Source organism: Fundulus heteroclitus, chromosome 12, assembly GCF_011125445.2.
Source record: "Fundulus heteroclitus isolate FHET01 chromosome 12, MU-UCD_Fhet_4.1, whole genome shotgun sequence".
Classification (NCBI taxonomy): Eukaryota; Metazoa; Chordata; class Actinopteri; order Cyprinodontiformes; family Fundulidae; genus Fundulus; species Fundulus heteroclitus.
Window position 1 is genome coordinate 754,808 of NC_046372.1, and position 27,258 is coordinate 782,065.

Consider the following 27,258-nt stretch of genomic DNA (forward strand, 5'->3'; position numbering starts at 1 on the left):
ACTAATTAACTAGAAACGCATGCAAAGGTTTCCTGAGCCTTTAAACCAGGAGTTTCAAACTACAGACCTCGAGGTCTGGTGTCCTGCAACTTCTAGATCAGGGTTTCCCAAACGTATCAACCTGCCACCCCCTAAAATAACAGCACCAGAGACCGCCCGGCGACCCCCTTTTGGTGTGACGGGGGTGTTTTCACGAAGTAAGTCTGAAATTTGTGAAACTAAAGTTATAATTTTATGAGAGCTTACAAAAAGGCAAAATCTGTGTTAAAATTGGGAATGTTGAGCTTCTTGTAAAGTCTTACTTTGGTATCGATTTCACAAAAACAAATACTAGATATTTTAAGCAAATCAGCATCAAATTAATATTAGTGTCAGGACTTTCAAACACTTGTTCAAACGACGGTGTAACTTCACTTTTTACTACTACAACTTTATTCTGGTATGCTGGTGATGATCGACTGGAGTTGAAGATCCCTGCTTTAAACGGTCTCTTAGTCTGAGTCAATTGGCAACGCAATCATGGGGAAGCCTGCAGACTGGACAGATGTCCAGAAGACAGCCGTTGACACCCTGCACAAGGAGGGAAGCCACAAAACGTCACTGCTGAAGAAGCTGGTTGTTCAGAGTTCTGCATGCAGGTATATTCATAGTATCCACTGAGGCTGGAGTCAGCGCATCGTGAGCCAGTCGGCACAGACCAATCCTCTGCTAAACCAGAGACGTCATACCTGGCCTAAGGAGAAACAAAGAACCAGACTGTTACTCAGTGGTGCAAAGTCCTTGTTTCAGATGTGGAGAGGCACAGAATCCAGTCTGAAGTTTGCACAGTGTTGATGGTTCAGGATGCCATGTCATCTGCTGAGGTTGGTCCACATTCAGAGCAGCCATTTACCAGGAAAAGTTTGACCACGTCAGATTCCTTCTGCAGACAAGCTGCATGGAGATGCTGATTTCCTTTTCTAGGACTTGACATCTGCCCACACTGCCAAAGGCACCAACATCTGGTTCAGTGTGTTTCTACTGTGTAGCACCCAGGGAGCATTCTGATGCTGAGGGTGTTGCTCAGGGACTCAAAGTGGCAATCTGTAGGAGTTGAACTCAAAACCTCCAGGACATAAGTGCAATGCTCTAACCACTAGACCACCATTCCTAAACAAAAAGTTCAAGGGTTATGCAATTTCTTTGCAAGCTGCTCGGTCCCTATTGAGGTTGACATTTAAGTCGTTATCTGTTGATGCAGTTCAGGCAGGTCGTAGTTTAACGGCTTATTAAACCTAACTTTATGACTTCTGCATAGTGCCAGCAACGCTTGGTGGCAGATACGTTACAAGACATATGTTTGGTTTTGGGACATATCCCGTCCCACCAGGAGCAAAGCAACCAGGGGTATGGTTTGAGCACAAGGCCTATTTATAACTTGGCAAACGGGGGGGTTTTGAATTTAAAGCCACATCGCCTCCATTGGCCGTGAACCATGAGGACTCACAAGGGCGCGTCGTCACAAAAGACTTCTTCTAATGTCTGGAAATCTGTAACTCTAATTAAAGCCACTTGTTGGTGTGCTTATCTTAATTAAGTAGTGAAATCCAGCCTTTCTCTCTGTCTCCTTCGTCCCTCTCTTATCTACGCTCCCCTGTTTTCATAACCCATGCTATTTCTGTCCCTCTCTGAGTCAGAGAAGTTCCCAACTTTGAATGACACAAACAGACAGACCAACTCCCAATTCAGAGGGACTGGAGTCAAAAACACACGAAAGCCAACTTTGGGGACTTAAATAAAATTTAAAAAGCGAGCGTAATCTGAAGGACATTACCAAGATGGAGGACTGTGAGAGCCTGGACTCTGAAATGACGGAGCTGCAAGCGTTGCAGGATGAAGCCCTCAGCCAGGATGATGAAGACGAAGTGGAAGAGCTGCATAACAGGTACTTTTTAGGCTTCATTTTTGTTGATTATCATCAATGGGTCTTTATGTTGAGACGTTTCTCCTCTGCTTGGAGATAAAAACATGTTTCCATTCTCTAACGCATAACTTGCTTTCTTAAAAAAAAGGGATAAATTAAATCCCTCTACTGAGTATTAATACCCAAAGTCAGGAGCTCTTCAACAGCGCTCTCTTACTCCTCCCATGTTTTACCTTTCATTTATCATGCTTTGAATTGACCTTGCCATGTCTTAAATAGTAGAAGACACTGATATGTTGGGTGTATCTGAGAAAGCCAGGTATCTCGTCTCGAACATCACACGAATGACGTTTTGTGGACGTCACCCCGCCGTGGCCCAGCAAGGGCCGAGGTGTATTCATAGCCAGAGGGACAGCTCAGAGAGCATTCAATCATTAGTTTTTTTTTGGAGTATCGCTCCCACTGTCAGCTTGGCACCGGTCACCTAGCCCAGTACCGCAGCGCTGCACTGCTCAAGTAATCCTCTTGAGATGCAAAATGATGTGCCACCTTGTTTTCAGCTCGGATTTGTTAAGCTGCAAGACATGAATACAGGTTGGTGTTGTTCAAATGTGTTTTGATTTGATTCATTAGTTTGTTCTCTGCTCGGATTTCCGAGAGCAGAGCCAGAAAGATCTCCTCTTGCACTCGGGCTGTTTGGTAACGCGCTGGAGGGGCACAAACAGCCCGCTCTCCTGCCTCTGACTCTGTCCGTCCTCTCTGTTTCAAGTCTGCGAGAAGCCGTCCAGGACCACTCTGTGAAGCCCAAGCTCCAGTGCCTCATGGTGGACCCGTCTTTTTCCATGGTGACGGTTCAGAGCGAGGACAGCGGTATCACTTGGGAGACGGCCTCCAGCCGCTGCTCTACACCCTGGGCCTCTGAGGCCAGCTCCACGTCTGAAGCTTACAGCATGGAGGGCTCTGGAGGCGCGGGGAAGATCACCATCGTCTTCGACGAGGACAAGGTAGTCCGTAGGAGGACGAGGTCCGGGGGGAGAAGCAGCAGGTTGGGGGACCGGCTGAGCCGACCTAGTAGTTCCAGGTCCGCTTCGGCTTTGGGTGTAGAGAGACCAGAGATGGCGGAGGTTTCCCTGCCAAACGTCAAAGAGGAGAAGACGCCAACGAAGGCAGACCTGGAGGAGATAAAATCCAAAGATCAGCAGCTGTTCAGCTTGATTTCTGAAGGCTATGAGATTCTCAACATCAGAGTGCCGTCCAAACTTCCCACTGTGGACGAGGAGGAGAGTACGGACCTGCAAGACAATTTGTCTTATTTGGACCAGACTCCGAAGATCAGGTCCAGAAACCACCAAGACTGGGAACAACACAGGGACCAGCTGGAAGCAGAGCAAACCCTGGATGACCCTGAGGTATGTAGCAGAGATATACTTTCATCTTCTTTTTGAGTCCTTCTGCAAATTTAAACAGACTGTGACATGTTTTTATCTTCTCCATAGTCCCCAAAAGACACGTCACAGCCATTGGCAGAAAAACTGCGTGAGCCTACAACGTCTGAGACAGAGAGCACTGCTGAAATCGACTACATTGAAAAGTTCACCCTTTTGGACGTGGCGATGGCGGCAGAGGAAGCTCCACAGCCGCAGCGTGAGGAAGAGACGCCTCTTCCCAAAGCCCAAACAGAGGAGCGTGAAACTTCAAGGGAGGCAACCGAGGATGGTGCCTCTGCGTCCGAAGACTCTTTTGTGTTTGTCACAGATGCTGATATAGTGGGAGAGCACCTGGATGAGGTCTTCTACGGAGAAGCGTCTCCCGTGGAGGTGCAGAAGAAGGAAGGGCCAGAAAGGACGAGGTCAAGACGTGAGAGCCAGCGATCGATGAAGGACGGTGGTCTGTCGTTGTTTGAAAGCGAGGAGACCACCCTTACTCCTATTTTTATCTCCCCGGGACCTCCCAAGATCATTGACCCCATTCTCCTGGAGGAGCCGACGGCCATGTCCTTCATGTACTCGGACCTTTACGAGGACGCCGTCGGGGAGAAGAGGAGAAGTGACGAGGAGCACTCGGAGGCAGAGAGCGTGGCGTCAGAGAAATCCTACAGGAGGCGGCTGTCGGATTCAGAGGAGGCCGACGGATACCTGGAGAAGTTCAGGCTGAAAGATGAAACGCCGACAGTAGACGTTCAGCCGGAGTCAGCGGAGGATAGGGATGGGGGGAGGATGGTGTGGCCACAGAGCAAGTTTGAATTAACCGGATGCTTAATCAGAGCAGAAGAAGATGAAGAAGAAGAGACGGAAAAGACAAAAACGGACGAACTGAAGACGCAGGAGGTTCCTGAAACGACTAAAGAGAAACAAGAACTTTTAACAGAAACGGAAGAAAAACAACCATCAGTTCTGGCTCATGATGTAGTGTTAAGGGACGCCCAGGAAGAGTTACATCAGGAGTCCAAACCAGTGGATCACATGGAGAGTAAACAGGAGCACCAGGCAGCGGAGCCGGTCGCAGAAAAACCAGCTGAACCTCCCCAGATGGAAATCAAAGTAGATGAAACCTCGCTGGGCAGAGACGAAACGGTCCCAAAGCAAAGTTTTACTGAAACAGAGCTGCCACGTGAGACACAAAGAGAGGCAGAGAGAATGTCTGAGCAGATTTCAGCGACACCAGACACCACGGCGTCGACTCAACATGAGAGCAGAAAGCAGCCTGAACCCACCCCGCTGACAGAAACACCTGAAAGGAGTGTGTCTGAAGAAGGACCGCCTGTTGAGTCGAAGATGGAGGCCGCTGATGAGAAACTTCCATCTGAGGCAGACGTAACAGAACCTGGAAACGCAGCGCTCCTCTCATCTGAACCCCTCTCAGAATCAAAGGGATCCTCTGAAGCATCTGGGGACAAAGGAGCACCTCCTGAAGATGTGGCTCCTCCTGAAGCCGTCGCTGACTGTGACTGTGCAGTGCAAACAGTGGAGGAGTTGATGGAGAAAGCAGCGAATGAAGAAGAGATCCAGGCCCAGGTTAAAACTGACATACAGGAGGCCACAGAGGCGATAGTGCTTGTTCCTGAGGCAGAGGGACATCACAAGCCGCTGATAGAGGAACCTTCTGAGGAGAGTAAGGCTGCAGCCACTGATCAGGGGTCAAGAGTTAAAACGGAGGCTTCAGGGGAAATAACCGAACCTCCAGAGCCCAAACCCATCGCTTTGGACTCAGCTGACAAACATCAACAGATGCAGCAAGAAGAGACAACTGACTGTGAATCAGACAACCTAAAACAAGCAGCAGAAACCGAATCTAGGACGTTTGCAGACGACATTGAGACCTTTGTGCAGGACGCAGTGAACGTAGGGGATGAGATGATCCTCCTAGTTCCCAAAGGACAGGCCGTGGAGATGGACATACAGATCGATCAGTGGTCCGAGGACATTATTAAAGAGGCAGCGTCACCTCTGGAACCTGGCATCTCATCTGAGGTCCAGGTACCTGTGCCTCAAGTGCAGGAAGCGCCGATGGTTGCAGAAAAGGAAGAAGAACTTCCCAGTAATGCATTCGACTCGGAGGCTTTAACGCCTGGAGGAGAAGCCGGCACAGAGGACCTGGAGACTGATCAGGACGAGCTCGTCTTGTCTCCGCTGAGAAACTTCCCTCCCCAGGAGGATTTATCTGAGCTTCAGGGAGATGACGCACATGCAGAAGAATCGGGACAAAAATCAGACATCCAGGAGATGGAGGGCGGACCAGAAGTAAACCTACTTAAAGAGGACGCAGCACCGTACCTCGATCTGCACAGCGAGGATGTGGAACAAATTAAGGAGCAAAGTGAGACAGTTTTAGACGCTGGAGAAGAAGCGATGATTGATCTTGGGTATGAAGTGATTGGCGTGGAAGATGCAAAAGGTCTGCTTGAATCTGAGATCCAGAGAGAAGACGAAGAACAGGATGGGTCCCATCAGGGGCCTGGGGAGAAGATGGAGTCAGAGGGAGAGAAGGAGGAGTTTGATGAGGCAGATTATGAAATTATTGATGCAGAAGAGGAGAGTCAGGCCCGTCTGGCTGCTGAGCTGCAGGGCATGGACTGGTTCTGTAACACCTGTGGCTGTCTGCTGTCAGAGGAGGGGTGCAGGTCTGCAGAGCATCACGGCCACCAGGTCTGCTTGGTGGAAAAGGCCTATGAGGACGCCAAGGTCAGTGAAAGGGGTTGGACCTCTGCATGTTCTCATGAAAGTTGTTCATGCTAGCTGTGCATTCTTTGCTTTTTGTCAGAAATGGTGCAGATGCCTGAAACGTTGAGACACAGAGATATAAAATACGACATGAGCTGTTCAAATTACTTCAGATGTCATCCATTAGCAGAAATCCATTATTTATACATATATATATATATATATATATATATATATATATATATATATATATATATATATATATATATATATATATTTACAGGTGGAAACCTGTAAGTGTGTTTTTGGCCCAGATTTGTACCAGTGTGATCATTTGCCAAAACAAATCCGAAGTGGCCTAGATGGATTCTGACAAGATGCAAACAAACAGCAACTGGTCATCAAACACTGGTCTTGTTTTGTCACGATATAATAGTTTACTGGTTTGGCAAATAATTGAAATCCTTTCCTAGGATTAAATTAGTCAGCTATAAATCAGTGGCCTGTTATGATGCTTAGGTCCAATGTGATGGATGTAAAAGCTCACTGTTACATTAGGAAGTAGAGAGTCACATGTGATCTGTTCACATGTTGCATTTAATTTGCCTTGGAAATTGAAAATAGCCGCTTGGAATGGGGTAAAATCCCAGAAAAAAAGCGTTCCGGTTAACTCAGTCCGAGAAGTCGGGATTTCAAAACATAACAAAAAAACAAAATGTTAGGATTCCAATATGGCGACGGCCGGGAAAGCTGTTTTTTTTTTATTTGTTGTTGATGGTACCTCTTATAAATGTTCTTTAAAGCTATACTTTTCATACGCAGACATGTAACGTTGATTTTAGATGCACTCTTACAACTAACTGTATATTGTAAAATAAACAGGTTTTATCACAGCTTACTGTTGTTGATGCGAGGAGCTGCCATATTGGATCCGACAATCGGCCTAGAAAGATTTCTCCGACTATAGCGGCCTTTGCATTTAATTTTTCCAATCGAAAGCCGGGATTTCCGAGTTCCGACTGCAACTGGAATGCAACATTCATCCACACCTTCTAACAATGTGTGGAAAAAGGTTTAGTTTTTTTATTTGCTCATTGCTCTGCTGGTTTCCCTGGAATATTTCACCACATAATTTAGAGTAAATGGAAAAAAAAGGGGAGCTGATGCGAGATTCAAACTATCACGTGTAATTTCCACATGATATTTGCACCAGGCTCTGTGTTTATGAGATGCTGTGTTTATATGAAGCTCTGGCAGCTGGACTGCGGCTAAGATCAAAGCTATAACGCAGCACAAAGAAGAGCAGCCCATCCCGATCCACCACATAGCAGAAAACCGATCCCGACAAGTTCACCAAAACAACCCTGCAAATCTGAATCCGGGCCAGTTCTCAGTTCCCCCCCCCCCCCCCCCCCCTTTTAACACGGGCGTTCACTTTACCCTGTGGAAACGCCTCTGTGGCCTCCTGCTGGTGAGGCGTTCAAGGAGTGATCAGTGTCCGGAGCTTGACCTCATTAAATGTGAGCTGCCTGTTTTGGAGAGGTGACGGGGGATTCCCGCTGCCACTCCTCTACCCTGATGATTCAACTTCAAGCTGCAGACGAGGCTGAAAACTGAAACGCGAGGAGCGGCCTCCGCCTTGGGAGACACAGCACCGTGCAAACGTTTTTAGCCCCCTTTCTGTGGGGTCTTATGTGACAGAGCAACACAAAGCAGTGCTTAAAGGTGTGCGCTTGTATTCGGTCCTGCTTCGCAGAACTACAATTTGATGCAATTACACTTGCGAGTGTTTTAGGGTACATTCCTACCAGCTTTACTAAACCTACTGATTAATAGGGCTGGGCGATATGGATTAAAAAATAAATCTCCGATTTTATCATACCAAATCCGATTAATCAATTTTTTTCCTCCTTTTTGTTTCATAAAAAGAAATTGAAGAAATTATTTTAAAACCTTGCTTTTTATGTCAAGCATTTTGTCAGGGAGTTGACCTGAATTCAAAGTGCAACTAAAAACAAGCTGTGAAACATGCAAAACAAGATGGCAGCCGTGCCATTATAAACGATGAAAATATAACAAAACATTTGCTGCTAGTGGTATTACACATTGAGCTAAGAACAGGCTTCACTGCACTTGTGAACTTTGAACTAAGTTAAAAAAAAGTAAATAAGTAAATGAAGTACCTCGTATTATGGTAAAAAAAGTTTCCACTTAACAATATTTTGACAATACATTTGCCTAAACATATATTCAGCATCACATGCTGTTCTCTTCATGGAAACCCAATGACTGTATTGACAAAATAAAATCCAGATTTTCCAAAAATGAAATCTTAAAGAATTGTAAATTCGAATTATTCGATTAAATCGATTTATCGCCCAGCCCTACTGATTAAGTCTTTTTTTGTCTTCGCAACATAGTACAACCCCAGTCAGAAGCCAGAGAATCTGACAACTTCTAGTTTAGTTTAGTTCAGGCTTTATGTTTTGGGTCTTGGTCCTGCAGGAAGGTGAACGTTTGCCCTCAGTCTACAGTATTTTTGCTGCCTCAGACGGGCTTTCTTTCACGGTTACCTTGCATTTAGCTCCACTCTCCTTCCTATTAACTTTGACCACCTTCTCTGCTACCGCGGAAGACATTCCCACCACATGATGCTGCCACCACCATGTTTCACTGTTTTCATTTGGGCCAAACAGTTCAAGGTTGACCTTATCTGGCCAGAGCACCTTCTTCCTCATTTGCATTCTATATCCCTGCACACTAAGCTGATCTTTCCATAAAGGCCGGACTTCTGGAGGGCACAACTAACTTCCACCGATTCTCGCACCTGAGCGGTGGATCTCTGCAGCTCTTCCAGAGACACCATAGGACCTTGCTCTGCTTCTCTGGTTAATGCTCTACTAGCTGCCCAGTCAGTTTTGCCCTGCACTGCAAAAAGGGAACTAAAAGTAAGTAAAATGTTCTTAAAATTAGTATATATTTCCTTGATTTCAGCAGCTAAATAAGACCATTTGCCAATGGAATGAGAATTTCTACCCCTAAAATAAGATAATTAGACATCCTGCACTTGGAATAAGGTGATGGAGATGAATTGTTCTTTTGTTAAGTGCAAAAATCTTATTCCATTGGCAAATAATCTGAATTACCAGCTCAAATCAATGAAAAATACTCTAATTTCAAGAGGATTTTACCTACTTTGACTTCCCTTTTTGCAGTGTGTCGCGATAGGTTTGCACTAACTTGCTTCGGTGCATCACATTAAATCCCAGTAAAATAGACAAAAACGCCGCAGTTGTTGTATTTTTGTGAGACAAAAAATGTGAAAGCTTAAAGGGGTTTGAATTGCTCTGCAGAGCTCTATAGAACGAGCCCTTTAAATAGGACAGAAGGCCACTATGTAATTGTTCTCTCAGCTAAAGAGTAATATGTCTAACAGGAGACCCTGGGCGGCTGGATCTCAGAGCTTCAAGCCAGATCAGAGAACATCGAGGACTTGGTTTCTGAGCTGGAGCTGGCCTATAATTCGGTAGAGGTACGCCGTTTTTAACCAGCGTTCGCCACAAACACTCTGAACAAGCGGCCAAGCTTGTTCCAAACGCTCTCTGCTCTCCTTTTTTTGCTCAGGACCAGTTCGCGGAGAGCGAGGCGGCCATGTGCGCGCAGAACGAGGAGGTGGTGGCTCTGGTGATGGAGCAGTACAACGGCATGTCTGTCAGCATGGAGGAGGAGAAGAAAGCCAAGCTGGAGCAGCTCTACGACAAGATCGTTTGCTACCAGGAGAACATCGACTCGGCCAAAACCACACTGGAGACAACGGCCCGAGAGGCAGAGACGGACGCCAGGGTAAGTCCTGGACGCTCGCTCGTTTGGGTTTCTTGGGCTTGGTTGGCGAGTCAAATGTCTAACAAAGATCTTTAATCCTTTCTCCCACCAGACACCAGAGGACATTCAAGCAAGGTATGTCCACCCAGGAGCGTGAGACAGTCCCCAACGCCATGACACAGATATGTCTCTGTTGTGCTTCCCTGCAGCCAGACGTTCTTGTAATGTTTTAAAGTGGCAGGTGGAAAACTATACATGTTTCCTGCAGAGATTTTGGACAGTTTTTTTTTTACTTTAGAAGAATGTTACAATTATTTTTAAGATTTCATTTGCACTGGTGGCAGAAAAAAAAGGAAGCGTTTTGCTTTTGAGGCCTGCTTAACACGCTGAGCTGCACAGGACCAAATAACAATGATGTTGTATTTGCTGAAGCGCTTTACTCGGACGGACGTATGCACCCTTCAGACACAGAAAAGCTCCTAAATCCATGGGATCAACTTCTAAATTCAATCCTTCATTACCATTAACTTGTCAGAAAGAACATTGATTTTGTTGAATCAATGTAAAAGTGCAAAGACAAACAATTTGCATGGGTGACAAAAAGCATTTGTAGCGATTCCCAATCAGGTGTTTTGCCTCAAACTCTCTCAGGTGTTTGCTGATTTGAGAGAAACCCTGAGAATAAATCACTTTAAAACGCTACAAAAAACAAAACAAAAAAAAGTCTGGTTCTTCAAAAGCAGAAACAAATGTAGATCGGCTTAGAAACTAGAAACAGCGCAAACGATGTGTTTCGTACGGACAGACTCCAAACTGCTCTGGACGCCACCGTGTCGCTGGAGGCAGGTCCAAAGGGCCTGCTGGTGTTCGAGGACTACACCAAGGCCAACTCCTCAAGCTCAAACCTCACACGCCGCAAAGGGATTCCAGGTAGCCACGCCTTCGGCTTTTTTTCTGTGCGGGTTCATCTTCTGCACTGCAAAAACGGATCTAAAAATAAGCAAAATGTTCTTAAACATAGTGTTTTTGTCCTTGATCTGAGCAGGTAAATATGATCATTTGCCAATGGAGTTAGTATTTTGACCCCTAAATTAAGATAATTAGACATCCTGCACTTGAAATAAGATGATGGAGATGAATTGTTCCTATTTTAAGTGCACAAATCTTATTCTATTGGCACATCATCTTATTTACCTGCTCAAATCAAGGACAGATACACTAATTTTAAGACATTTTTTTACTTATTTTTAGTTCCGTTTTTGCAGTGTGCATGTCCACGTCCATGTTGCATTTTGTCACAAACGGTGTGATTACCTCAGTGCCCCAAAGGCCCATCCTGCAGCCCCAGGAGCGCGGCTCCGCCTCCAGCGCCAGCGTCACCGTTTACTGGAAGGTCAATCCAGGAGACATCATAGACTGCTTCCAGGTCTACTGCATGGAGGATCCTCAAGGAGGTGAAAACAGCCAAGCGTGGTAGTCGGCGGCAAAGCGTGATCCTTTAGCTCGCCCTTTTGCTCATGTGTACCTGCTGCCGTTTGCAGCCGTGTCAGAGGAGTACCGCGTGACGGTGAAGGAGAGCTACTGCGTCCTGGAGGAGCTGGAGCCTGACAGGAAGTACAAGGTGTGGGTGATGGCCGTCAACTACACCGGCTGCTCTCTGCCCAGCGAGAGACTCCTCTTCAGAACGGGTCAGCAGCTTAAGTCTCCTCTCATTTAGACTGATAAAATAAAGGATTTCTTTTATTTTAGTTTGCGTTTGTTGCCCAGAAAGAGCTTGAATTTTACAGTCCGTGCTTAGAGGTGATCGCAGGCCTCCCTGCTGTGTTTCTGGCAGCTCCATCTGTGCCGGCGATCGACACGGAGCGCTGCAGCGTCATGTGGGACTCGGCCACGCTGAGGTGGCGCTCACCGAAGCCGTCTCCGGGACTGAGTTACACCTTGGAGTACTGCCGACAGTATGAGCTGGAAGGAGAGGGACTCAGGTGGGTGTCTGCCTGGAGGTCCTGGTGGGAGGGAGATTAGATTAGATTAACTTTATTGTCCCAAAGGAAATTTGATTTGGGTTCAGACTCTGGCTGCTCCATAGTCCAAACTATGTGTCACACTGCATTCACACATAAATGAATGAATGTGAAACTTTTTTATTTCTGATCTTTGGATGCAGGGCAAACATATTGAACATATTTTCCTTGAAAACTGTCGCATTTTGTCAAATTACAACCACAAACTTCTATGTTTGTTTTTTTAATGTTTTTGTAATCAGAAATCTGGAAAGTGTGGCATGCATTTGATTAGATCAGTAGTTTTTGGACTAGCCTCTAGCAGACATTGTTTGGGGATGCATCTGTAAGGCGCCCGTGAATGTCAAGTTTTAACTGTTGCCACAGATTCTTGACTGATTTATAGATTTTTCTTTATTGGGCAATTCTAAGTCATGAACATGTCATGATCCACACCTTTCTATTGTAGTTCTGGCTCCCTGTTTATGGGGGTTACCCTTATTTGAGGGGAACCTCCTCCCCGGACTCCGGCCTCTTGCAGCCTCATAAGGTTTTCCTCCAGGGTTGCCCTGTATTTAGCTTCCTCTTTCTTCCCCACAGCATTTTGCCACCACCCCCATGTTCCACAGTGGGGATGGTGTGTTCAGGGAGATTTGTAGTATTAGTTTTCATATATGATGCTTTGCATGGAAGCCAGAAAGTTACATTAATGTAATGGCTTATGGTAAGCAATAAACGGTACTTCTAATACATTTAATTGGACCAAAGGGTTCCTCTTGCCTCTCTTCCAGAAAGGGCAGGTTTGTGGAGTGGGTTCACTTGAGCTGTGGATCTCTACAGCTACTTCAGAGTAACTATAGAGCCCTTGGCTAATTTTGCTCTTCATGCCAGGCTGTCACTTTAAGCGGGGGTCCGTGTGTTTTGTAGGTTTGTGGTTATTACCACACGCTTTCTTACAACAGTGCTCTGGTTCTGATGCCTTCACGGAGCAGTTTGATTTATACGGGGAAGATATCACACACAGTCCAAACCATTTTTCCTTACTTCACTTTTTGTTGTCAGACGATCACATGAATCCCAATAAAACAAAGTATCCTGACATAATTTAGAAAAGCTAATGGGATGTGAATACGTTTGCAAGAGACGGCACATTTGGAGTGAAACTTTTCACATTTGATCAAATAAAATCTCTACGTCCAAGCTTGTGCAGGTATGCGCATTTAACGCGAGTCTTTGCTGTGTTTCCAGATCCATCTCGGGAATTAAATTGTGCGAGCAGAAGGTTGTCCTGCAGCCGAATGAGAACTACCTGTTTTACATCAAAGCGGTGAACGAGGCCGGCGCCAGTGAGCAGAGCGAGGCTGCCCTCGTTTCTACAAAAGGTACGACGACCACGCCCAGCCCCGCTTACAGAATCTCTGCTTTCATTTATTCACGCCTCTCCGTTTTTGCACCTGTCTCGCTCACATCTGGCCTTCTTTAGGGACGAGATTCCAGCTGTTGAAATCCTCAGCTCACCCTGCTCTGAAGCTGTCAGACGATTCCACCACCCTGCAGTTCTCCCAGGATGCCGGCCCACCCGCTCACAAGGAGTATGTTTAAACCCAGGAACTGCTGCTTTTTTGCAGCCTGGCGGTAGATTTCCATGCAGATTGAAGCAAGAGTTTTTTTTTTTGTTTTGTTTTTTCCAGGTGTCCATCCATCCTGGGTGAGGCGCTGCCGCCACGAGGGCTCCACTACTGGGAGGCAGCTGTGTCAGACAGTCCAGCTTACAGGCTTGGAGTAACGTGCAGTGCAGATAATCTGAGCGGCTCGCTTGGAGAAAACAGCTTCTCGTGGTGCTTGCAGTGTACTCCTGGACCGTCAGGGTGTGCAGAGTAAAATATTCATCTTTAAGTGACTTCTTGATGTGACTTGAGTCTAAAACCTCCACGTTCTTCTTTGTCCAGCCGTACGTATCAGCTCCTCCACAACGACGCCCGGTCCTCTGTGTTTGTGACCGAGACGCCTGAGCGAGTGGGAACCTTCCTGGATCACCAGCGTGGCCGCCTGTCTTTCTACAACGCCCGCAGTGGCCAGTTGTTGGCCACCTTCAGCCAGCGCTTCAGCCGGCCCTGCCACCCTGCTCTGGCCCTGGAGCAGCCGGGCAGCATGCAGGTCTGCTGGGTGCCGGACGTGCCGGAGTTCACGAAGTAGAGCCAGCTCTGACACTTCCCTCGCTCACTGTAGGGGTTTGCTAAAAACACTGGACGTGTGTTGGTTTCATGCGGTCTTAAGTTGTAATGATTAAAATGGCCGCTGGTGGAGAACAGTGTTAGAAACCCCGATCGTGAATCTGTGGTTTCACCAAAAACGCCTTGATCACGGCTTCATTTTGAAAGTAGTCTCTTTGAAATAATCTAATTTAAATGCAGTTATACTATAAAATAGAAGTTTAAAAAATAACTTGTAAACTCCCCTTCACACCTCAACACGACAGGGTGGTCTTCTGTCCTACAACAAGAACTTGTTATGTGGTGCGCTCTATAATGCAGGATGGAGCGCGAGAGATCTGACACTGTTTTGAGCATGCTCAGATCTTGTGTGGTGAGATAGCAGTGGGTCCTTGTCATAGTGACGACTTATCTAGGCACCGCATGGAGAAGCCTGGCACAGCAGTGGGGCTTATCCACAAGGTATGGCCCAGACTGACCTAGATGGCCATCAGAGATTTCAGAGGAGGGCTTCTCCCATAGGCCAAAACCAGGATGACAACAAACATCTTGAAATGAACATTTCACACTCTGAGAAACAAAAACTCAAACCATCCTTCAGGCTTCTTGTGTGTAGAGATCAGTATGTGCCGTACGCTTTAGGGCTAACAGCTGGGGAGAAGCACACACACCTCCAAATTGCACATATGGAGGGTGCTTGATGACAGAGTTCGTAAGGATGCAGTTCAAATTCATAATGCAGTTGTCATATGCCTAAAGAGAAGTCGCCGTCATATTCAGCAATGAAGAAGGATGGGGAGGGGAAATATATCAACCATTGGATCTGAGAATTTATTTTATGACGACACCATGGTTGCAGCATGACATGTAAAATACACCTTCAGGCTACAGAACCTTCAGTCCAGTCTGATTAGTTAAAAACCACAGATTTTGGATTTATGACCATAGTTCCCTCTGACTGCAATGACAAAGTAAAACTGTCTTCCACTGCATCCTTTAAAGATACTGGTGATAAACTAAAAAATATTGATGCTTTTCCTCCTCTAAAGAAAGACTCAAACTGATGGTGGAGGTGCAGAAACCTCTCATTTCTATTGGTGCATTTAACAGATTGTGATGAAACCTAGTGCAGATGTTACAACTGTGGTAATACGATAGTAAAAAAGTACTTTGCCCTCTGAATTCCTGATTTGCTGTAATCCAGCAATGTTCAAATAGTTTCTGAGATTCTGGACGCCGTGGGGTGGTCTCAATTCAGTGTTTCAACCAAAAACATAGAACAAGCACTAAACAACTAGGATTCACATCTGATTTTCTTGATTTGTTTTGTTCTTTCAAGAGACAACTAAAATGCTGTGGATATTTGTATAATGATTGATTTATGTTATTAGTGCTTTGTACTGTTTTTAAACGGTTTTATAGTTTTCCGTGTGTCTTATGATTAGGCAGACTTGCTTTAAATCATTGAACAGAAGTCAAACTCCTTTTGTGTTTTTGTATCTTGTCCCTAAACAATTAGTTCAGGTGCTCTCTCCTCATATTCTAAACGTGGGTTTATATCTTCAAGCAGACTGTAGCACCTTTCAAACTGTTTCATACTGTGAATAGTTTTTTTTTTTTTGTAAATAACATTTTTAAACAGAAGTGATGTCAGTGCTGTTTTTTTTTTTTAAGTTTTATTTTTCTTATCTTGTTCAATGGTTTTCCTGTCTGAAAATCCTGATTGTTTTCCATCCAAAAAGAAATCACAAATGTTTTGTTGGTTTAACACAGTTTCGCCGCTAGAGGGCGTCTGCGTTCCATCTGCTGTAATGCTGTTTTCCTGTACATTGTTCCTGGAAATCTCCTGCACAAAATGAAATAAAACCAGGCCTGAACTCACTCTAAACCAGTCAGCCACTGAGCTAAAGCGAAACCCAAAACACATTCTTATAAACACTTTGATTTTGTTTTGTTTTTTCTCCTTTTAAAAACTTCTCAGGTTAAAACCTCTCAGGTTTTAAAAGGGAACATTGTGCCTAAATGCCTTTTGAAACTAACATCTTGTTGTGATCCACCCACTGTTCACAAAGGACTCACCATTCACGGTTATTAAACAACTATTTTCCAGACACGCACACCTTTTCGTCAGAGGGGAGGGAGGAGGGCACACACATGCAACCCATCAGGGACACATACTGGCCTGGCCTTCACGTGTTGGACTGCTCTGCTGCAGCCTGAAGGGAAGCGCAACAAACTGCTGCCCGGTTTTTCTCAACATCACGCTTTCCTGCCTTCTTGTAGGTGGCTGGCTTGGAGTTAGCGATGAAATCAAAATGTATAGATTAACAGGGTTACGTTTCCTTTTTCCATAGAAAAGCAAATACCTGGAACTTGATCATCCTGCCCAACCCTGCTCATAAGTTGCAGTTTCCCCTCACTACATCCATTTATAGGTTTGCAAAAGTATTCAATTGAATTATTAATCTCAACAGGAACTTCTTGGTAGCCCCAATGAACTTTTCACAGCACAGCCACAAACCCCAATGTGTTTTAAATGGCTTTTACTCAACAAACCAGCAAAAAGTAGCTTGTAGCTGTCATCAGCCTCTATATTCTGACATTCCTCAATAAAATCCAGTAGAGACCAAGGAACACAGCAGGGAGAAAGTTGTGGAGTAGTTCAAAGCAGGATTGTGTTATAAGCTAACGTCTCAAGCTTTGAACAAAACACTGTCCGGTCCATCGTCTGAAAACAGGACAGGACACCTGCAAACCCCCTGAGATGTGGCCGTCAGGCTGGGCCAGAGGGGAATTAATCAGAGGAACTGCCCTGGAGAACTCTGGAGGAGCTGTAGAAATCTGTGGTCAGTGAAACTAGTAACTTTGCAATCTGACCTTTATGGACAAGTGGTAAAAACAAATGCATCGTTAAAGTAAAGAACATTTCCGTTTTCCCCAATACATGGAAGACAGTAATTGTGGTAGAAGGTGCTCCTCTCAAATGGACCTTCATGCTACCGTCACACTTCACCCTGAACAGAACACTCCAAACCAAGAAACATGGTGGCAACATCATGGGGATGTTTTTCTTCAGCAGGTACAGACGAGTTGCTCATAGCTGATGGGACGATAGATTGCAGGACAATCCTGAAAGAAAACCCAGCCAGAGGATACAAAACACTTGAGACTGGGCTGGAGGTTCACCTTCCAGCCAGACAAAGGCTCTCCACGTCCAGCCAGAGGTACAACGCAATGCTTTAGATTGAAACCCTAAATCTAGTTAAAAAGCTGTGGTATGACCTGAAAACTCATGTTCACAGATGCTCTCCGTCTAATCTGAGCTGTTTTGCAGAGGAATGGGCAGCTTTTTTTGTACAAGGCTGGTAAAGACAGAACCCATAAGACCTGCGGAGAGTATCGACTCAAGGATAGCGGCACGGCTTCAGATTTTATTTGCAAAACGTTTTGAAACCATGGATCATTTTCCTTCCACTTGACATTCCTGCACTACCGTGTGTTGCGCTGTCACAGAAAATCCCAATAAAATACACTAAAACTTGTGATTGTATTTAAATTAAGTAAAAAAATAAAAAAAGGGGGTATGAATACTTTTGCAAGGCTGTATAAAACCAAGTCATCTCAGCAGGGGTCTGTTTTACGAGGCCAACTTGAACTGTATCTGATGTCAACAAAAGCGTCATTTTTCCACATCTGAGGCCAAAACCAGACTAAGTTTCTGTGTCTCTTCCAACATTCAAACAAGGGACCGCATTTATAGGAGAGGTGGGCACCGTTACGGGAAAACGTGAGGCGCCCGGGGGACATGCCTCCCAATGTTTAGAAATGTCACCAGGAGTCTGCTCGGTTTGAAAGAAAGAAAACCACAGATGCCGTTTCTGTTTGGTACTTTCTGTATTTAAATAACATAAAAGGCATGTTGTTCCCAACGCATTATGAAAAGCAACAAGACACGGGACGGACGGTGCATGACACGTAGGACGTTTGGGAGGAGCCGGCGGTCATGAAGGCACACTGCAACCATCTGTTGACTGGCAGCAAACCTGTTTCTGAAAGATGCTGCTTTAAAGGGAACGCAACACTGAACGTGATTAAGTCGGGTTCTGCAGATGCATGAACTTTACGGTATTCAGACCATAAAACAAACAACCGGGGCAGCTAATGAGACCGGCCCAAATTACACCGGGGTTGAAACGAACAGGCACAGCAAATGGTGCACAACATGGCAGAAAAAAAAAAAACAATAAATAAATGTGCAAAAATAGCTGCAGTGAAATGAAGGCAACAACAGAGGCGGCTCGATTGTTAAGTTCACAATAAGACACACGTACGCACATGGACACACAAAATTAGCCCCAAATGTTACGCATGGGTAACTGGATTCAAAAGTGCAACTCCTTAGTGTGTTTTTGACAAAGCTGATCAGCCCTGTGAGGAGGAAAATCACCACGACGCGGATTACAGTCATTTTCCTAATAACTCTACAAGCAACCCTCAGCAGCGGCTTAGAGGAAAGAAAAATAACTAAACCGGCTAAGAAACGATTCACCCTGATTACATAGACTTTAGACTCACTACGACAAAGAAAATACAGAATATCTTACAGCTAATGTGAAAAATAAAAGATCTTGTGCTCAGGGCATACATATCCTGCATTGTAAATAAAGCATTTTTACAGAGTAGGTTAAATATTTTCAGCATCCAACCAAGAGCTGCAGAGCGAAGATAGGCCGTAAGAGATCAACTCGAACAGGAAGTATGTATATGTATGTCCCTTTAAATTAAATCAGTAAAAAAAAAAGTTAAAAGCAGAGCAGCCTGCACCACTTATGCTCCTCGCTGGACTTCTCGTCTCCTTTGGCGTCCCTTTGAACATCTCGTCTTCGTCGTCGAGCACCACTTCATAGACTTGACCGCATGCATGCACTCTTCATTTGGAAAGGCAGCTCAACATGCACGTTTCCTCCTTTTCAGACGGACATCTTTAAAAGCCATCATCCTTATCGAAAAATAGTCTCTTAATTATAGTTATACTAACATGTATTAATAAAGTTCTTCCATTTCGGCCACAGGTCTGTTTTATGAGCCTTTTTCCTCCCCTTTTTTTCGGGATGTCGACTTTGGTTGAGGCCAACGGCGTCTTGGTTCCAGGGTTTGATTCGTGCAGCTGGATCAGCGCTTTAGAGCCGGACGTTAGGCAGGGGTAGAGCTCTTTGAACTGGACAGACTGGCTTTGGTGTCTGGTCTGTGAGGTTTGTGCTGTGGGCTGCTGCGAAGGTTGTCATCCATCTACAAAAAAACAAACAAGCAATTCAGCTCTTTTTCCAAAACACGCGAGGAAGAAACTGATTAGGAGACACGATATGACCCCCTTCACACTGGAATAAGAGCGCTCTACTGTTTCCACGATGTCAAGGAACGTTTAAATGTTTCCAGCAATTTGGAAAACCCCATTTCAGTGTTTCTCACTCATCTACTATGCTACATGCTGTGGATGTCCTCTCTATGTGGGAGGTTTCTGCACCATCCTCATCTGTTTCAGTCTCTCTGTGGAGAAGAAAGCACCATCTCTGTTTTCAGCTGCTTACCAGCAGCGTGATAACGCGTCCTCCTGCGCTGCCATGTTAGTTTTGGTTCGGCTGTGGGCTCGGCAGCTCTTGCTTTTGTCGCAGCGGTATGACCCACCTTAAACCACAATACCGCAACGTGATTGGCCCATACCATTTCTGGTTCGGACACAAACGATTGAAGCCGGAGCTGTACAAGATGGATTCTCGTGTGTTTGTGAATGCACAACTACAGCGAGAATTCAGCTTTGGAGCTGATCACACCAAGGCTTGAAGCTTGAAGTAATTTCCTCAAGTAATGCTGTGAATACTGTAAAGAAATCTATTATTAACACTAATAACTGCTGCTCACACATTTTCCGACCCCCTTAACATCACTAAATACGATAGAGCCTGAAGCGCAGCCTAAAAAAGCCACAACTTCCCTCTAACTTTCTGCAGCCTGTCTGTCTGTATGCACAATTTGGAGGTGTGGGCGCTTCTCTCCAGCTGGGAGCTCTGCTACCGAGAAGCAGGGTGCAAAGAAACGTCTAGATGTAAGAGGCCTAAAGAAGGGTGGTGAAGGTTTTTTTGTTTGTTTTGAGAATTATTTGTATTTGTTGATTTGTTTGTTGCATTGGCTTCCTGAGACCCTTTATGTTACAGGAAGAATAGCCACCACAAGTCATGTTAAATTAGGCTGCTATGAGCGTTGCCAGCTCAGTTTACAAGTGATGCAGTTGCAGCTTTGACATGTGACCAGCGTAGCCAATCCCAGTCCTAATTCCCTGATGAGAAAGCCAAAGATTGCGAATGAGCTACAACTGCCCCCATCAGAGTCCCTTCATGCCACCAACTCAGTACTGAACCATCAGGATTTTCTTGCTTATGCTTAAAAAGCAACTCTGATGTAACGAAGAGCACAATTCTTTCTTGATGACCTCCAGAAGACCTCTCCAAGAACCCGCAGGGACCATCTTCTGGTTTATTTCTAGTGTTGTGGGGCGGTCTTAGTCCGTTTGAAGGGGGGGGGGGGTGGCTACACTACCGTATATACAACAGCAGTGACACCTGCCAAAAGCATCCATGAACCCATGCAAAAGAAGAGAAATGGAAAGCAGTAGCACCTTTTCTATCAAGTTGGACTCTTTGTTTACAAGCTGTGTTAGTTTCTGCAGGTTGGCATCCATTGTTTCCTGAACAGGTGGAAGAGGACCTAGAAAGATGTGAAAGAGTGATACACACAGAAGAAGAAGAAGAGAAAGAAGAAGTCAACATAATGAGTAAAGATTGAATAATTAAAATGGAAAAGCAAAAAGTTGCAAAGCAATTATGTGAGGAATAGGAGAGGGACGATTGTGTTAGTTTCACTATTAGTGTCATTCTGTCAAGATTAAGTCCTACAGAATATTTCCACTGAACGCAGCGATCTTACAGGGCTTATCCGCACTGAAGTGGGCTGCAAGGATGTTGTCACAGAAGCGAGTGAGGTTGTCCAGCTGCCTGAGGTGGCTCTGCAGAGGGCTGCTAGCGAGGTCTGCTTTGTGAAGCGGTGCCAAAAACCCAAACACAAAGGCATCCAGACTGGTTGGACTATGTAAAACAACAACAATGCACATATGTAGAGATAATGCTTTACAGAAACACTTTGAAAATTTTATATGAGGTGATATAACTGACGAGTTGTCAAAGAAATAGTTTGCAGTTCCCAGTCTGTAGGAGAGGAGGTTCAGGCACTCTTTAGCATCACTGTAGATCTGAGGTGAAGCAGAAAAGAAGCGTCAGCAGGGAAATAAAAGACGTCTGGAAAAAAACAGCCGCAGCCGACATTTACCTTTCCCTCCACCTCAGAGATTCTGTGCAGCAGCCCCTCTCCTTTTGTCACCAGGATGTGAGCGAGGGCGACGCTTGCAAGACGACTCGGGATGAAAAAGTTTAGCGGGAACGGGGAGCGACAAGCAAACCACGGCCGCGTCAGATTGCTGTAGTTCTCTGCGTCCACCCAGAATGTGTGCAACTGTGGGAGGGGGAAAAAAACAACAACTTGAACAACAACTTTGTAATTGCATTTGTTTTTTGTGGGGGGGGGGGGGCATGGCGGATGTCGATACCAGAGCTGGTCGCAGTTTCTCCTCTAGTAGAGCGATGTAGGCCATTGTGTCGGCTCCCTGTCTGGCTGTCAGCTCGTAGTCTGCGTTGAGCCTCTACAAAACAGGAGCAATCCTCTATATTTCTGATGATTGTCACATTAAAGTGAAAAATCTGGCTTTTCCTGTTGCAGGTATGTTAGCAAATGGAAACTGTTTCATTTGCTAACTGTAAAATTAGTGAGGGGAAGAGTATTTTCTACCATACATTTCTTGAGTTCTTGGTAGAAATGCCTTCTAAACAGTGTCTAAAATGTGTTTAATTACAATGATGACTAATGTGACAAATTTACTTCATACCTTCATTCATACATATTGTATGTCCAATATTAAGATTAATCTGTATTTAATTCAGCCTCTTGACTGCAGAAAAATACTTATTTGTTTTATTTAATTGCAAATAAAGTTGGGATGTAAGGAATTAAGCCATGGTCTAAATAAATTGGCTGCATGCTTAGGGCCACTGTCTTCTGGGAAGATCCAGGTTATAAGCTGTTCCCTCAATATTTCTACATAATCTTCCTTCCTGATAATGCCAGTCTGTGAAGTGCACTGGCATTCTCTAACTTGCGATGGACATTTTGGCCAAACGTTTCATGTTCAGTTCGCTCAGATTACATAAACGCGTCAGAGTTTTTGTCCCTGAGAGCATTTCCAAACTGTAATCTGGCTTTCTATGTTGCCGTTGCAGTAATGGCTTCTTCCTCACTGAGTGGCCTTTTGGCCCATATTGCTACAGATTAGTAAAAAAGTCATGACAGCATAATATGGGATTTTAAAAACTCATTAAAGTTATAATGATCTCAATTTATGCACCTTTCTGGATGTAAGGACAGTAATAAACACCCCCACACAAAAATGTATGCGTTTCCCATATTTTATTATTTAACAAATCAAAATCATTTTTGGTAGATCCCAACAGACCTAAAACAGGAAGAGCTTTGTCTGGTTTAAACAGTGAGAAAAAAATAATAATGGATGTGTCTGTTAGCATCTGGATTCAGCTGCTGTCAGACGTGCAAATACTGAAGAAGAATGACCCACTTACTCGTTTCCGAAGGAAGTTCAGAATCTGTGTTGGTCCTTGAACGACGGAGTCTCCACAAACCAGCTCCGGGACGGTTGCTGCAGACAAAAAACATGACGAAACACATTAAGGCATCCTCAAGAGAAACTTCCACTTGTGGAATCACTAAAATGAGATTAATAGGAAACAATAAAACTAAACAGAATTAAGCTGCAAAGCAAACATAAGCAACATGTTGGCCTGGGGCCGTGCAGCCCAAATGAGACGCTGCGCTCTGACCACGGAGCCGTGAAGGTCCGGTTAGCAACAAGCTGCAGCCCACCTGTTAGGGTTTTCCACGTCCAGTCTACAGGGGAAACTGTTAGCTTCGCTCCAGAAAATTTTGCGTAGGCCTGAAGGGAAAAATAAAAGAAGCAGGAACAAAAAAAAAGCCGGTAAAAACAGGTTTATTATATAAACGTCTCCTGTGGCAACAACAACTCCAAACGCAAGAGCCCGTCTAAAAACTGTTTTCAGAGGATTACTTTCGACAACGTTCCCCCAAAATTTCTTAGTTTTCCGGACTCAAATTTCCAAATATCTAAATTTTTAAACCATTCTGGATAACTGAGTACAGAACATTTCCGTATTTGTCTTTAATCATCTATTATATGTTATTTTACACATTAGTGACATCACTGTGCTGTGGGTAGCTTCCAGTTCGGCTGTGTGGTGAGGGTCGGTCTCACAGCTTTAAATGAGCTCCATTTCAGCATGTAGAACATTTAGACTTGACCAATCTGAACTGGATTATTTTTAAAACAAAGTTTGTGAGCTGTGAAAATTTTTATGTAGTCTGTAAACGTTTAAAAAAACAGTAATTCAAAGGTTTCAGCCATTAGGACCCAGTTTAGAAACCACAGGTCCAACTTCGCTGTCAGTCACTCAAATACTAAAACTAATTAATAGGGTGGACAAAAACTGGATGTTGCGCACCGAAGATAAATGGAAATCATTGAAATAATAATCAAGGTAAAATATTATATTTTTCAGAAATACATTTTTTTACTTGTCCAATTATGGAATAAAATTTGGAAACTCAAGCACTTTTAATACTAAAGTTCCCATTGTGTCCCCTTGTCAGGACTTGGAAATGATCGAGTTAATTTTGAGACTTTTCGACACTAAGCAGGAGCCGTGTTTTAAAGCTGTCTGAATCAATGCAATAGGGTAAACAATTAATGGCACTTTTGAAAATCTTGCACTGTAGCAGCTAAATGATAGCAGCAATCGATATAGATTTGGCTTCATGTGTCGCTTGAAACAAAGAGAACATGACGCATAACGATAAATAATGCAACAGTGCAAAACGCAAATTGTGCAGGTGTGTGTGCAAAGCTGCAAGAAGGCATACCTGCAACCGTGAAACCTTTACAGTATAAGTAGCATTAATTTAAAAACAGCAACAACAAAAGCAACATAAATAAATAAGCAACCTTCTTACAAGACTATGGAAGACTGTGCAAAGATTATCAGGGATGTAAACACGTTATGACGTTTGTTTCAGAGCAGATATGGTTGAGGTGAGCTCATCGGTGAGCCCGGCTCTGTCCCAGGATGTCTCCTGGACCCAGTGGAGGTGGTGGACGACAGAAGGACTCCAGCAAAAATAACATCACTGTTGGACAGTGACTCCCACTCTGTGCCTAAAGCTGCTGCAGAGCTTGAGAGCTCCCTCACTTCATTTACATTTTGCACCCTAACCTCCGACATCCTTTTACTTCCAAAGGATGCTAACCTAATGCTAGTCTTAATACCTAGCCTACAGTATTATTTTATTTCTTAAGCTGCTCTGCTCTGCTGGTACACCTGAATTTCCTCACTGCGGGACAATGAAGGGCATCTCATTGACCTTAAATGAGATCAGATTGACCTTAAATGAGATCAGATTGCTAAACTGTGACAAAAAAATATTCAATTTAAATAAAAAATACTTGCAAGTAAGTGCCTGTAAGTGTAAACTGCAGCGTTAATGTTGAGAGCTTAAACACTCCTGGCTAGAAATAATGTTTTATGAAAGGGGAGAAAAGGCGACCCCTTGTGGCCAAAGTTATTACTACACGTGTCCAATGACACCGACAGCACGTTTAGCAGAAATGAAAACTCCACTGAATTCTGCCTACAGGTTTAATAGCTCAGTCACAGCCAGAGTCTATTTAACAAACGGGCTAACAATGAGCCAAAGGACAGAAAAATAAGAATTACTGATTTTACAAACTAACTGACCTTGAAGGACAGCGTTTATTCAGAGGAGGGGGGACTTCTGACATGAAGGACAAAGCCCTGCAGGCAGGCGGGCAGCAGCTCTTTCTCTGCAGCTGCGGCATTCATCCGGGTCGGGACATTTGTCCGTCCCACGGTGAGACAGCAGCGGAAACAAAGCAAGCTGCTGCAGCTACCTTAGCATCGAGGCTAGCGAGAGGGACAGCAGGAGACACCCAGAGACAGACCCACGGGAACCCCACGCTGCGTGTTAAAAAGCCGCACTGGACGAGCTGACCGTGGGTTGTTCAGAGAAAACTGGACTCTTACCAGGACCACGAGAGAGTCGGTGTGGACGGAGGGCAGCCCCCAGTCTCCTCCCCAGCATCTCAGCTCCATGGCAGCCGCCATATTTTTGATTCATACAGCGAGCTGAGGACGTCACGCGGCATATAGCTGTCAAATCCCAGCGCGCGAGACACACAGATCAAAGGACGGCGAGCATTAGCAAGCAAAAGATATGGATATCATCACCTGGGGCGATAAATTAGCCGAAAACGTGACAAAAAGCACTTTATTCAACTTTATAAAAGCAACAATTCTTGATGCCCATGTTGGTCAACCAAATCCTAACTATTTTCTTTCCTTTTAACTGGCCTGTTTTATTAGATGATTAATTTACACAAGTCTTTATGTTGATCTAAAACGACGGAGTATTAGGCCCAGGCTAGAGAAGTTTTTTAAAAAAAGACGAGAATAAAGTCATAACATTATGAGAATAATGTTGTAACATTATAAAGTCGTAACTTTATGAGAATAAAGTCATAATATTACGGGAATAAAGTCATAATATTACGAGAATAAAGTCATAATATTATGAGAATAAAGTCGCAACATTATGAGAATAAAGTCATAATATTACGAGAATAAAGTCGCAACATTATGAGAATAATGTTGTAACATTATAAAGTCGTAACTTTATGAGAATAAAGTCATAATATTACGGGAATAAAGTAATAATATTATGAGAATAACGTCATAATATTACGAGAATAAAGTCATAATATTATGAGAATAAAGTCGCAACATCATTAGAATAAAGTCATAATATTACGAGAATAAAGTCATAATATTATGAGAATAAAGTCATAATATTACAAGAAAAAAGTTGTATTTTATGACAACTCTTACAAGAAGCACTGTCTTCCCTAAAATGAGGAATATTCGTAAAAATCTGCCTGAGACCTTTTATCTGGATTACAAAAATATCTATGTTATTAAAAACAATACGTTCACACTACTCTGGCATTCAGTTGTTTTGTGGAATAAAAAAGCTTGTTTACAAGTAAAAAAATCTAAAAATCACATTTGTACACTTTGAATACAATGACTTGTGTACATCTGTATTAAGTGAATCAATACTTTGCACTTGCACCTTTTGTGGAGTTAGAATCTTTCAAGCTACCGCCCCTCCAGCGTTTGAACATCTAGAAACTGAAATTTCGGCTGAGCTGTGGCGTCTTTGACATGATAAGTTAAGTGGGGCATGAAAACTCAACACCTATTAGCAGTAATTCATTTTTTGTGACGCATACAACCTGACTTTTAGCAATGTTAAATTAAACAGAAATTGCCATAAACCAACCCACTAGAAAACCATTTTATGTAAGCTAAATGTGATTAAATGTTTTATACATAAATTATAAATAAACGCTCACTCATATTGTTCATTTATTGAAAAGATTCACATCAATCGTTCCAATGAGCCAGCAAGGACAACCAACACTAGATTAATATTTGCTTTTAGTTTACATTTTCCTATGTTTTATTTTACTTTATTTTATTCCTACATTTTATTCCAACTGTTTTGTTTTACTTGCTTTTATTCTGTTTTTATTTTCCAGTGTTTTAATCATGTAAAGCACTTTGCATTGTCCTTGTACTGAAATGTGCTATACAAATAAATTTGCCTTGCATAGATGGTCACACAATATCCGGCAGAACTTAAATGCAACATGTGAAATTAAAGTATTTTAATTGGTCGATCTGAGCTTGGGGCCGGAGGATGTCCGCTCCACAGTTGTCTTCTGAGTGCGTGTTGGTCATGCACACTGTGATTTCAGATGTCCATTATTTAGACAAACATTGGTGGGCCGGCCCCAATATCAAGGAGCCTCAAGAGGATTTAGACATATAGAC

General features: G+C 43.9%; 2 protein-coding genes across 4 annotated transcripts; one reads left to right on the forward strand and one right to left on the reverse strand.

Moving 5' to 3' along the window:
• The first annotated feature begins 1,260 nt into the window (after positions 1 to 1,260).
• On the forward strand, positions 1,261 to 15,980 carry cmya5 (cardiomyopathy associated 5). Its single transcript, XM_021315793.2, has 14 exons — positions 1,261 to 1,924; positions 2,673 to 3,312; positions 3,400 to 6,084; positions 9,500 to 9,595; positions 9,688 to 9,906; positions 9,998 to 10,020; positions 10,691 to 10,815; positions 11,205 to 11,339; positions 11,427 to 11,573; positions 11,720 to 11,867; positions 13,134 to 13,267; positions 13,369 to 13,477; positions 13,577 to 13,753; positions 13,835 to 15,980. Exons 1-14 carry the CDS (start codon positions 1,818 to 1,820, stop codon positions 14,079 to 14,081), a joined length of 4,992 nt encoding a protein of 1,663 aa, XP_021171468.2. The 5' UTR covers positions 1,261 to 1,817; the 3' UTR covers positions 14,082 to 15,980.
• A 2,667-nt stretch (positions 15,981 to 18,647) lies between these two features.
• Positions 18,648 to 25,531, reverse strand: mtx3 (metaxin 3). 3 transcript variants are annotated; one of them, XM_012861315.3, is made up of 9 exons: positions 25,390 to 25,531; positions 23,141 to 23,210; positions 22,840 to 22,916; positions 21,756 to 21,848; positions 21,479 to 21,661; positions 21,325 to 21,401; positions 21,080 to 21,237; positions 20,772 to 20,860; positions 18,648 to 19,387 (listed from the first exon to the last, which is right to left on the reverse strand). In XM_012861315.3, exons 1-9 carry the CDS (start codon positions 25,468 to 25,470, stop codon positions 19,292 to 19,294), a joined length of 924 nt encoding a protein of 307 aa, XP_012716769.2. In that variant the 5' UTR covers positions 25,471 to 25,531; the 3' UTR covers positions 18,648 to 19,291. The 3 variants fall into 3 exon arrangements, with proteins under 3 accessions (XP_012716769.2, XP_021171471.2, XP_035999524.1); XM_021315796.2 differs by lacking the exon at positions 23,141 to 23,210 and having other exon boundaries at positions 25,390 to 25,471; XM_036143631.1 differs by lacking the exon at positions 20,772 to 20,860 and having other exon boundaries at positions 19,294 to 19,387.
• Between the last annotated feature and the right edge of the window lie 1,727 nt (positions 25,532 to 27,258).